This window comes from Arabidopsis lyrata, assembly GCF_000004255.2.
Source record: "Arabidopsis lyrata subsp. lyrata unplaced genomic scaffold ARALYscaffold_5, whole genome shotgun sequence".
Classification (NCBI taxonomy): domain Eukaryota; kingdom Viridiplantae; phylum Streptophyta; class Magnoliopsida; order Brassicales; family Brassicaceae; genus Arabidopsis; species Arabidopsis lyrata.
In genome coordinates this window covers 20,249,724-20,261,069 of record NW_003302551.1, presented here as the reverse complement: position 1 = coordinate 20,261,069, position 11,346 = coordinate 20,249,724, and the positions used below count along the sequence as shown (strand labels likewise).

At 37.1% G+C, this 11,346-nt stretch overlaps 2 protein-coding genes across 4 annotated transcripts; both read left to right on the top strand.

The window, feature by feature from the left end:
* The first annotated feature begins 1,077 nt into the window (after positions 1-1,077).
* On the top strand, positions 1,078-6,497 carry LOC9314449 (probable RNA polymerase II transcription factor B subunit 1-3). 3 transcript variants are annotated; one of them, XM_021025900.1, is made up of 20 exons: positions 1,078-1,537; positions 1,616-1,694; positions 1,785-1,846; positions 2,222-2,285; positions 2,386-2,500; positions 2,568-2,643; positions 2,730-2,825; positions 2,944-2,988; positions 3,339-3,395; positions 3,495-3,638; positions 3,731-3,796; positions 4,364-4,487; positions 4,664-4,720; positions 4,835-4,938; positions 5,026-5,199; positions 5,295-5,408; positions 5,556-5,633; positions 5,772-5,819; positions 6,030-6,098; positions 6,258-6,497. In XM_021025900.1, exons 1-20 carry the CDS (start codon positions 1,466-1,468, stop codon positions 6,321-6,323), a joined length of 1,710 nt encoding a protein of 569 aa, XP_020881559.1. In that variant the 5' UTR covers positions 1,078-1,465; the 3' UTR covers positions 6,324-6,497. The 3 variants fall into 3 exon arrangements, with proteins under 3 accessions (XP_020881559.1, XP_020881560.1, XP_020881561.1); XM_021025902.1 differs by lacking the exon at positions 1,078-1,537 and having other exon boundaries at positions 1,652-1,694; positions 1,785-1,893; XM_021025901.1 differs by lacking the exons at positions 1,785-1,846; positions 2,222-2,285 and having other exon boundaries at positions 1,079-1,537.
* Positions 6,498-7,597: 1,100 nt separating this feature from the next.
* Positions 7,598-11,339, top strand: LOC9312680 (SKP1-like protein 21). The gene is made up of 10 exons (XM_021025911.1): positions 7,598-7,744; positions 8,331-8,501; positions 8,891-9,115; positions 9,204-9,395; positions 9,478-9,588; positions 9,687-9,756; positions 10,180-10,280; positions 10,354-10,535; positions 10,738-10,853; positions 11,038-11,339. Exons 2-10 carry the CDS (start codon positions 8,466-8,468, stop codon positions 11,058-11,060), a joined length of 1,056 nt encoding a protein of 351 aa, XP_020881570.1. The 5' UTR covers positions 7,598-7,744; positions 8,331-8,465; the 3' UTR covers positions 11,061-11,339.
* The last annotated feature ends 7 nt before the right edge of the window (positions 11,340-11,346 follow it).

Genomic DNA, 11,346 nt, shown 5'->3' with positions numbered 1-11,346 from the left:
AAACACGATCCTCCAGTTGAGATGATCTGGCGTTTGCCAGCCAGGATAAGCACATCTGTACCATGCACCATGCACATACATTATGTACCATGACTGTGACATTCACCATAATGATTAATGAGTGTAGCACAGAGTTTGAAAATGAAGGGATGGTACTAATAATTTTGTTATTCTCTTCATGATCGTCTATCTTTTTTGTTTTCTTTTTCTTATGAGGATTGATAATTGTAATCGAACTAGTGAATACAATTCTTCTATCGACATAATAAAAAGCACTGGTTTATGCAAAGAATACTGATTTTTTTTCCTACCACAAAACATAATCCTAACTCTAGTTTTATCACTCTAAATATGTACTAATAACGAAAAAAACATTTTTAAAAATTGAGTGGTAGTATACTAAATTGCCAAATAGGAAAAGACAAGGTTAAAGAAAACAAACACAAAAAGCTTAGTGGTTGCTATATTGTTCTGGAATGAGCCATTGGGGCCCTACGCTCGTGTAGCATCATCCAAGGGCCATAATACCATCTATTTTTCAACTCCTTATAATCATTCTGACACTGTAATTAAGTAATTAACCATAAAAATCCACATTTACACGATTTGAGAACCTTAAGTCTTTAAATTATATTTTTATATGTACATTTAAACTGCAAAATAAAGACACTTAAAACCAAAATGTTGAAACATCAGCTAAAATCACTAGCCACTAAAAAAAGACCGACCCGTTAAGCCTCATGACATGAAAAGGAATGTGTGAAGTGTAATTTTGGGATTTTATGTTGGAGAGTGATTATTTAATAGCCGTCCAAAGCATCAACGATAAGATACGTGGAGTCATACCACATAATGCCGGCGCCTTACATATCCAAAACCGACCATTTATCTTATGACATATGTACTCGATCAATTTATTAGTTTTATTGTGGCTGCTATTCATGATTGCATTTGCCCCACCTAGCCACCCCCATTTGCGTCACGGCTCCATAAAAATAAGTTAAAATGTTACCCATTGACCAAACACAAAAACAAGCGAAATTACCTATGTCCTCCTAACATGAAACTCAAAAAACAAAAAAAAAAGTCACGTTTTTTTTTTAGCTTCAGCCACTAAATGGGCCGTACATATACGGGCTTAAGCTCACAACACTACTATTGATCGCAGGCCTGGTTATTTCTCAAAACAAACATCCTTAACAAAATAGCGAAGAATAAATTAAATACAGAAAACAAAAAAAAAGAAAGTCAAAACCGCTCTTGAGCCTCATTAACCACTTGGAGTGTGGAAGCATGAGCAATCACGGCTCCTACACGTGGCTCTAACCACTTCATTCGCTTTCGGTCTGCTCTGCCGAGGCTAGCCGTTCTCCTCCGCCAGATTCAAATATTTCCTCCGCCGTCCTCCGGCTCACGAGCTTAATTAATCGACCATTTTTACCGTACTTTAGAACCTTGGCCATATATGTCAATGGAGAAGCGAGTCAAATACAAGAGCTCTGTGAAGGATCGAGGAACGCTTGGATCCCTCAAAATAGTGAGAATACTTTTAAGTCTTTGGTACGATATGATTTCTATTTTTGTGCTAAACGGATCTTCCAATTTTTGTTGGCAGAGTGAAGTGATGTTGCTTTTTGTCCCAAATGATCCTAAATCAGATTTGAAGCTTAAAGTTCAGACTCACAACATCAAAAGTAAGTGTTTAATTTCCCTTATTGGTCATGACTACTTTCTCTATATGATTATTGGATTTGAGATGTTGTGTGCCATGTGAAATTTCTCAGGTCAGAAATATACCAAACAAGGATCAAATAAACCTCCTTGGCTCAATCTGACCAATAAGCAGGTTTTTTTTTCTTGGCCCTTTCTGCTCAAGGCTAAAAAAGAGTATTGGTATGTGAATTTTGAAGCTATAATTTAATTAGAATTATTATGGTGTTTTCCTTTTTAAAAATAGGATTAAGGTTTTGTTAATTTCCTTTTAAAAGTAGCAATAGGTCGGCTTGTAAGGATCTATATAATGGTTTCTTATGATCAATAAGAAACCAACTTCCAAGAATTAACCAGAGTTTAGGGTTAAGAGGAAGCTAGCTTTAAATCTCTTTGTTCTTTAGCTTAAGCTATTCAATTCTCTAAATCACCACGGCACCTGTTACTAGAAACACGTCAAAGGCTTTGGCTCATATCAGTATCAGTGAAGTTTCCTCGTCTTTGATTATAGGGAAGGAGTCATATCTTTGAGTTTGAAAATTATCCCGACATGCATGCTTGTCGAGATTTCATCAGTAAGCTCTGTGTGCCATGATTTGGTTTTATTGATTCGTAAGTATTTTTCTGTTGTTTCTTTCGTGGTGTTGTTGCTGTAACCATTTGTACTATGAACAGCTAAGGCCCTTGCTAAATGTGATGAGGAGTCTAATAAATCAGTTGTCTCTACACCTTCTGAGCAACTTAGTATGGCAGAATTTGAGCTACGCTTCAAGCTTCTTCGAGAAAATAGGTATGTAATCGGAACATTTAATTGCTTTCTTTTGGCTTAAAAAAGTTTCTGATATTATGAGATGAAGTGAGTTGCAGAAATTGCATAAGCAATTTGTGGAAAGTAAAGTCCTGACGGAAGACGAATTCTGGTCTACAAGGAAGGTTGGTTCTTTGTGTGTTTCCTTGATGTTTCAGTTTTTCGGTTCTCTTGAGTGTCGTAATAGTTACCAACTGTGTTCTGATCGCAGAAATTACTTGGTAAATATTCCATTAGAAAGTCAAAACAACAGATGGGGCTTAAAAGCATGATGGTTTCAGGCATCAAACCATCTTCTGATGGGCGGGTATATGAGCATACTCTGATACATTCGGCTAGTTTAACCATCTAGTACAGTCATTTTCTGATATATATCATATGACATTTCATCTGGTTTAACCGCTCTTCGATTTTTTTTCTTTCAGACTAATCGGGTGACGTTTACCTTAACGTCTGAGATAATTTTTCAGGTGAGCTATATGGTTCACTATTTTTGTCATTGATGTAAGGGCTATATATGTTTCTGAATTTGAATCCAAGCGAGATCCTCCAGGGTCGGGATAAGTTTATATGGTCAATGGGGTTGACGTTGCAATTGGTGATATATTGGGTCATAAACTCATTACTAGATGTTCAGGTTGCATCATGTGCTTGAACTTACCAAGTCCAGTGGGAAATTATAATTGAGGAGTAGAAACATTTATAACCCTCTTTCTTCAGTTCACCTTCTATTTTGTAATTTGTAACAAGAATAAGTAAATGTTGCTTTATTCATGCTACTGTCCTTTTCTCACATATGATTTCTTCATTATGCTTTCAGATTTTTGCTGAGAAGCCGGCTGTTCGGCAGGCATTCATAGATTATGTTCCGAAAAAGGTAACAAAGACTTCAACACTATGACCATCTTTCTTTATTGGTTTAATCATCAAATACAATGAATCATGACTGCCTTTGGTAGTTATTTTTCTTCGCCAGATGACAGAAAAGGACTTCTGGACAAAATATTTTAGAGCAGAATATCTTTACAGCACAAAAAATACAGCAGAAGCTGCTGAGGATGAGGAACTCGCTGTCTTTCTGAAGCCTGACGAGATATTGGCTCGGGAAGCTCGTCAAAAGGTTATTTTTTGTTCATGGTTAATTATTTCCATGTCATGTATAAAAGATAATAATTGGGGTATAACCATTAGTTTTAAATGTCATGTTTGTAGATGAGACGGGTTGATCCAACTCTTGACATGGACGCTGACCAGGGAGATGACTACACTCATCTTATGGTAAGCCAACTATCAATTCATTCCGCATCTAGGGTTGTTGAAACGAGAATGTCAAGTTAACAGTGTACAGATTCACACAAATAAAATAGATCTCTCATCGGCTTTTCTGGTGTTGGTATTTACATATAGTCTGTTGACAAAAAAAAAAGTCTCACCCTAGAAGTAGTACTAGTATGGGAAGCATTGGGCTCCATAAATAATTGTAATACTGACGGTGATAAGCATCAAACTTGTAACAATGTGTCAAATGTTTTGTTTTCTAGAATGCTCATCAATCCTTTTATAAGTTGTTCAATCAAGAAAATTTATTTTCTCACAAATGTAAATTATGGACTCTGCAAATATGTTTGAATTATGTGATCTATTTTCTGCTTTAGAAATTGGATTTCAGTTAGTAATTTATCTCCCACGAGGACCATTGCTTTATATAATAGCTTAATACTAATATCCAGAAAACGGTGATCTTAAAACTTACATTGTGCTCTTTCTACATGGTTGAAAGCTTATTTACATTCTGCGGGATCATATCTTCATATATTGTGCTTAGTTAAATTTCCTGTCACACAGGACCATGGGATCCAGCGCGATGGCACCAATGACGCTGTTGAACCACAGAATGACCAGCATAGGAGGTCACTTTTACAAGATCTTAATCGCCATGCTGCTGTTGTATTGGAAGGAAGATGCATCGGTAAAAACTCTGACTATTTCATCTGGTGTTTTGTGTAACAGTATAAGAAATAACCATCAAATGACTTCCCAACAGATAGTTCATGAGTGATAAACATGTATTTTGGCCCTTTGCCTTTAGTTCTTGGTAGTAAAGTATACAATGATACTCACTTATTCTTTTATACTGGAAAGTAGATGTTGAGTCAGAAGAGACGAGGATTGTTGCAGAGGCTCTCACACGGGCGAAACAAGGTTCATACTGATATGCTCTACTTTTTTTTTCTTCTTTTTTCTATGCTGATCAATGGCCAATGCTGCACTTCATATTCATCTGACCTAGGTATCCATGTCTATTACCCCTGGTAGTAAGCAAAGCTAACCAGGAGAGGTTGGAGAGAATGTCCCGTGCAGCAGAGATGGAGGATCTTCAAGCACCACAAAACTTCCCACTAGCCCCCCTCTCTATCAAGGTTTGGCTTTCTGTCATTAAAAGAGTTACACTGTTGATGATGATACATGGTGCGTAAATCCTCTTACCCTCTCTTGTTTGGGATCAGGACCCTCGTGATTACTTTGAATCTCAACAAGGAAACGTCCTCAGTGAACCCAGAGGAGCAAGGGCATCAAAGAGAAATGTATATGAAGCTTATGGATTACTAAAAGAATCCATTTTGGAGATTAGAATGACGGGATTAAGTGATCCGTTGGTTAAACCTGAAGTTTCCTTTGAGGTGCTAATCTATCTCATTACAAAATGCATACTGGCTAAAGAAACCATGGCTGATTGCTTTGATGCCTGAGCTAAATATTGCTAAACCCTATCCAGGTTTTCAGTTCGTTGACCCGAACTATCTCAACTGCCAAAAATATTATCGGGAAGAACCCACGGGAGAGCTTTCTGGACAGATTACCAAAGTCCACTAAGGATGAAGTTATACATGTAAGTCTGATATCCTCTGATATCTTAAGTAATAAGCAGCTCAATATATACTGATTACTGTAATTTGGTTAATAATGCCTATGGATTCTGTTGTCCCCTCAAATGCATCGTGAGAGTACTTTTTCCTTTTTTTTCTTTCATATACAGCACTGGACATCAATACAGGAATTACTGAGACATTTTTGGTCATCTTACCCGATAACAACAACATATCTTAATACCAAGGTAATGTTGTTGCCACTTGCCACTTCACATTCTTCCAATCCTCGAGTTTGCTATATACATAGATTCTTCAGGAACCATTGAAATTTATTTACACCGAGAGCAACTTCTTATACTAGGATGTTATATTTAATCATGCAGGTTGCTAAACTGAAGGATGCAATGTCCAATACTTATTCACTACTCGATGTAAGCTATTAAATTCTTCTTCCAATTTTTTTCTGTCTAAGCAACTCCGAGTAATCCGTTAGAAAAGTAGTTCATTATATCTTCATACCAATTCATTTACACAAACATGAAATTTGGGTAAAGTAAATTGGTGCAGAGTTGTAGTCGAAACTTAACCGCATATGGTCTAATGTGTATGGTTTCCTTAATATTAAACCGCATGTAAATCAGGCAATGAAACAGTCGGTGCAGTCTGATCTCCGGCATCAGGTTTCGTTACTAGTTCGTTCAATGCAACAGGTTAGCTTCCTTCCAAGCCATACATCATGTCTAGGTTAAGTCTTACCTTTTTCCACTCACATTGTATCTATCCAATTTTAACCAGCCAAACCAAACATTGCGTTGTAATCCGGTTTATGAATTGAAATCTGAGTGATATTAACCCGTTTTCTCCACCAGGCTCTTGATGCTGCGTTCCAACACTACGAATCGGACTTGCAGAGAAGAACCGCTAAGATTGCATAAAGAACGTTTTGTACTTGGAAAGAACAAAGAGCTTTTATTTGCCAAATAATTAACCATTGGACTAAACATTTAAATTTTGTAGTGATAAGATTCTCAAAGAACTTGATTGAGAAGCATTAGTGGGGTTTGGTTAAGAATGTTGCTTGAGCTATAAGGAACCTCTCTGTACCCTAATTGTGTTTGTTTTTTTTTTTTTTTTTTTTTGCGAAGCAGTATATAGTCACTGAACCTGTCATTAAAAACTCATAATAGCATTGGTTATGGGTTTAAACAAAACATAAATCGATGATGCTAAGCAATATTCTGAGCTTCAGCTTTGGTCAATAGGATTTCTCCAGCTGATAGGCTTGTCCAAAGCCATAGTGAGCTTGCAATGGTTGGTAGAACCTCTGATACGTTTTGATGCTGTGCTAAGAGAACATTGTAGTTTGCCGATTTCATATCACGAAGAATCTCGATGATGGAATCTTTTTGTGAGATGTCTCCCATAATTAACATCACATTTGATGGTGCACATTTGTCAACCGCCCCAAAATAAAGGTCTACTAATATTTGGTTAACTCTACCATCTCCATTTTCTGAAACCATATATCATCAAGGAAGAGATCAAGATACATAGACATAATTGTAAAAGAGAAAAGAATGTTATAGAGTTTAAAGGAATTCAATTCACCTGCTGAAAAGTGTTTCAACTTAATTTCGGAGGAGGTTAAGTCATCTTTGGATTCACCATAAGCCTTGATTTCGAAGCTACCATGATAACCCTTATTCACAAGGGACTTTATAATGTTCTGCCAAACCTCACCAGCATTGAGACCATCAGGGATCTCGCAATCCTCCATGTCCCAGAAGACCACTGTCTTGGCAGCGGTGTATATGCTGTTGTAGGCAGACATAAGTTTGGTAAGAGCGTTTATGTTTGTAATGGGAAGAAATTGGATATACATATGTGCTAAATGCAAGATGGAAGTGTAGATGGCTAGATGCAGTATATCACATATCCTAAAAAATAAATTAAATACAAGAAAAAAAAATGAAAAGACAAAAAAAGAAAGTCAAGACAGCGATTGAGCCAGCACAGACAGGTTCACAGAATTAGCCATCTAGAAGAGCCTCACCGACTTCATCAACCACCAACGAACCCTAAGATTCTATTTTCACCATCTCGAGCCATGAGCCATCACGGCTCGTACACGTGGCAATAACCCACTCCATTCTCTCTCTCTCTTTTTTTTTTGCGCGAGAAAAACTTAATTATTAAAAAAAAATCTCAAAATATTATTAAGCCCTTCTTTCTCTCTCTTATCCGCTCCTCTCTCTCTCTTTGGTCTGTTTCTGCCGCCGCCGTCGCCGTTATCCTCCGCCAGATTCAAATCTTCCCTCCGCCGTCGACACTCATTGCTTCTCCATCCGGTCGTTAGGTATGTTACGCTTGTATTCTTCTTATCTATTGCTTTCTCATCGTGATTCTCCATTTTATGTATCTCTCTATGCCGTCTTCTGCTTGTTCGATTGTATCGTTTGTTCATTTGAATGTTGTCTCTTTCTCTCTCGCTGTTGTTATTCACTCTATTCCTCTTTTAATTTCACTCTCCATTGTTTCAATTGAAGTTTTGGCACCTCTGTTTTTTGTTTCTTATTTGGTATTTTAGCACCTCTCAATTCATTTTTGGGCTTAGGGTTTTACGAATTCATGGTTGAGGTGCCTCTTCACATTCAAAAGAGACTTACTTTTCCATCGAGAAGAGAAAAAGTTGAATCCGAATCCTTGAACTGAAATTACTAATCTAGGCTCGTGGTTTGTGTGGACCTAGTGAATGCATTTTGATTACATGCCAGATTCAATCTTGAGCTTTCTGAGTGATTAGCATGTTTACAAAGTTTAATTTTCCATTTATGATCATATCTCTTTCTTCTTTTTGACCAGTTTAGTGTTAAGTTTCCGGAAATTGCTTGAGATTGATGTCTCAATGCTCATAGACCTGAACTGTTGCCACTTGTGTGCAGTATTGGGAAACTTGCAGATCCAAGAAAAATATAACTACTTTTTATAGTGGGGACTGTCCTATTTATTGGAGCTTGACAGTGTAATAAGATATTATCTCAACGAGCGTTATACCCGAAGACTGGGTCTACAAATCAATGTCAGAAGGTGAAATGGCCATCATTAAACCAGAGGTGAGCTTTGATACTTTAACTATAGTGATAATAGCTTACTAACTCACATTGATATGGCAACAAGGACCTATGTTAGCTATCATATAGAGTGAGGGTTATATCGTTAGATATTTTGCTCAAATGCACTAGCAAGATTAGATTTTGGATACATAACAAGTTAGCAACCTATCATTTGCGTCAATGTTTTCTATTTGTTGTGATTAATTAGTCTCTAGTTCTTATCATATGCGTTTACATGACCTACTTGTTACATCATAGATTCTTGTCATACTAATAGTGTTTTATTTTAAAGTGTTAATTGTCTTTATCGTTGTATGGAGTTTTTGAATGACTATTTGAATTTTTGCCTTGCACCAAGACTAATTACTTTTTATGTGGCATCAACACAGATGATGAAATCCTATATATGGCTTGAAACTGCTGATGGCTCAATCCAACAAGTGGAACAAGAGGTTGCAATGTTCTGTCCCATGATATGTCAAGAAGTAATACAGAAGGGTGTTGGATCTTCTAAGAACTATGCAATATCTCTTCCACAGCGAGTCAATCCAGCCATGTTAAGTCTGATTTTTGATTACTGCAGATTTCATCAAGTACCTGGACGTTCAAATAAGGTTTGCTTGAGGTTATTTAATTTGAAACAAATGCTGACATGTCGATAATCGTATGCTTTTTTTCATAGAGCTCTTTATTACTTTTTAGGAACGTAAAATTTATGATGAAAAATTCATTCGGATGGATACAAAGAGGCTCTGTGAGTTAACCTCAGCCGCTGACAGTTTGCAGTTAAAGCCGTTGGTTGATCTTACTAGTCGTGCCCTTGCACGAATTATTGAGGGGAAAACCCCTGAGGAGATACGCGAAATATTTCATTTGCCTGATGACCTTACTGAGGTATGTGGTGCCCAAGATCATCTCTTTTTAGGAGGTGTCATTCCCATCTGCTTCTCTTTTAGCTATTGTTATGATTTATCAGGAGGAGAAATTAGAGCCTCTGAAGAACACAATGGATGATCCACGGATTCGATTGTTGAATAGATTGTATGCAAAGAAAAGAAAGGAATTGAAAGAAAGAGAGAAACTAAAGGTATGTTGAGCATTTTACTTAATATTAAGGTAGGAATTGGTTTGTAAGGGTGAGCTATTGCGCTAGTTTTATATTTTATGGCTATTTCCATGTCCTAGAGTATCGAGGTTGAAGAACATGTCGATGAGCGGTCTGTGGATGACCTATTATCATTTATTAATGGCAGAGGTACTTTTCTTTGAACTTAATTCTATTTTCTTAACTTTCTGCTCCGAATTTTCCAATTCCATGTTGATGGCACCACATATCGGTTCATGTCTGGAGTCTATTTTGATGCTTACGTTCAACTATGTAAATTTTGTAAGACTCATTTCGAGTTGCTGAGTGAGTGCCTGATATGAGATTCTCACTTTCTTGTGCTGGAAATCTCTTGGGCTATATATTGGTCATTTTCCATATCAGTATACTTCTTGCGTTGGGATTTATGGCTGAGTTAATAGTTTATTTGGTACCCAAATCCTGGTTGATATCTTGGGTGTCCTTGATTTAGATATTTGATGCTTGAGTTTATGTTAGCATTGCTTTTTGGTCTTCTCTTTTCTACTTCCTTTTAAAGCTCTCATTGGTGAGAAGGATAATTATGTTTCACAGATCCCAAGGTAGTAAAGACTTCTAAGAGCAAAAAGAAGAACAAGAAAAGGAAGGAGCATAAAAATGGTACTTCAAATGGAACATGTGAAGCTTCGGAAAAGGTTTAAACTAATTTCTCTCTGATTGCTTCTGGTTGATAGTAATCAAGTTACTGAGTGCTTTCCTTCTTCTTAGGATTCGCATAATCTTCATTCCAAATCACAAAGTGCTGAGATTATTGACAAGACTGCGTCCTGCTTGGGAGATGTATCTAACTTACTTAGTATGGAAGATGACATTTTTACGCCAAAAACTGAGTTTGAAGATGGTTATATAGATGATGAAATTGATCCAGCTTTGAAGGAAATGCTTGATAGGTAAGTGGCTCTTTTTAATTCAAACTCCTGCCTGAAGTATTCGTTTTGGGCTGAAATAATTGATAGCAGTCCCTCCTCCAAATATACCTTCTAGTAATATCATGTGACTATTTATGCACTTGAAGTCCTATATGTAGATCTATCGAATTGTGCAGCCATTAAGTGAAACTAAATAAGATTATTGAACCTTATGTTAATACAGAGAGGTAGAGGATTTTGCTCGGAGATTGAACTCTAGTTGGGTTCTATCGATAGGACAAGAAAGGCAGCCTGTGCACTTTTCCATAAATGGCAACGGGACTACAAGGCGATTGACAGGTACATGCTATCCCTTTTACCTGAATAATCTTTACATTAATGGGAACAGTGTAGCAAAAGGTGCTGTTGAACTGAACCACTTATCGGCTTTAGACCTTTAAATACGCCACACTTTTAGTCTTCAACATAGCTTTAGATGACTGATGGTAGATGGTCTGGTTTGCGTACGCTTTGAACTTTGAAGGTCCAGCTGCAGGACACAAGTGAAGCTGAAAACGCTAGCCCAATGGCTGGAACAGTTTTGGTGAGATCCCCACTAGAATGTAAGCAATTAGAGAGAGTGGTGTTCCGGTCACCGGCGTTTGATGTGTGTCCTCCTGTAATTTTTTTTTTCTTTCCACAATCTGCTTTCTCTCTTTCTTCTCAGTTAATTCGAGAGGTAGGATGCAGTTTTGTTTTGTTTTTTCTTACTCCTTTTTAGTGATCAACCCTTTGTATACAACTTTTAATTAAAGAACTGGTAAAAGCATTTAGTTGGTGGGCTCATTTGTTG

Excerpts from the sequence above, each read along its gene's own strand:
- LOC9314449 (XM_021025900.1), top strand. The coding sequence starts at position 1,466 with ATGTCAATGGAGAAGCGAGTCAAATACAAGAGCTCTGTGAAGGATCGA. Across the intron at positions 3,396-3,494 it reads TAGATTATGTTCCGAAAAAG|ATGACAGAAAAGGACTTCTG; the intron begins GTAACAAAGACT and ends TTTCTTCGCCAG. Across the intron at positions 5,200-5,294 it reads AACCTGAAGTTTCCTTTGAG|GTTTTCAGTTCGTTGACCCG; the intron begins GTGCTAATCTAT and ends AACCCTATCCAG.
- LOC9312680 (XM_021025911.1), top strand. The coding sequence starts at position 8,466 with ATGTCAGAAGGTGAAATGGCCATCATTAAACCAGAG. Across the intron at positions 10,536-10,737 it reads TTGAAGGAAATGCTTGATAG|AGAGGTAGAGGATTTTGCTC; the intron begins GTAAGTGGCTCT and ends ATGTTAATACAG. Across the intron at positions 10,854-11,037 it reads GACTACAAGGCGATTGACAG|GTCCAGCTGCAGGACACAAG; the intron begins GTACATGCTATC and ends TGAACTTTGAAG.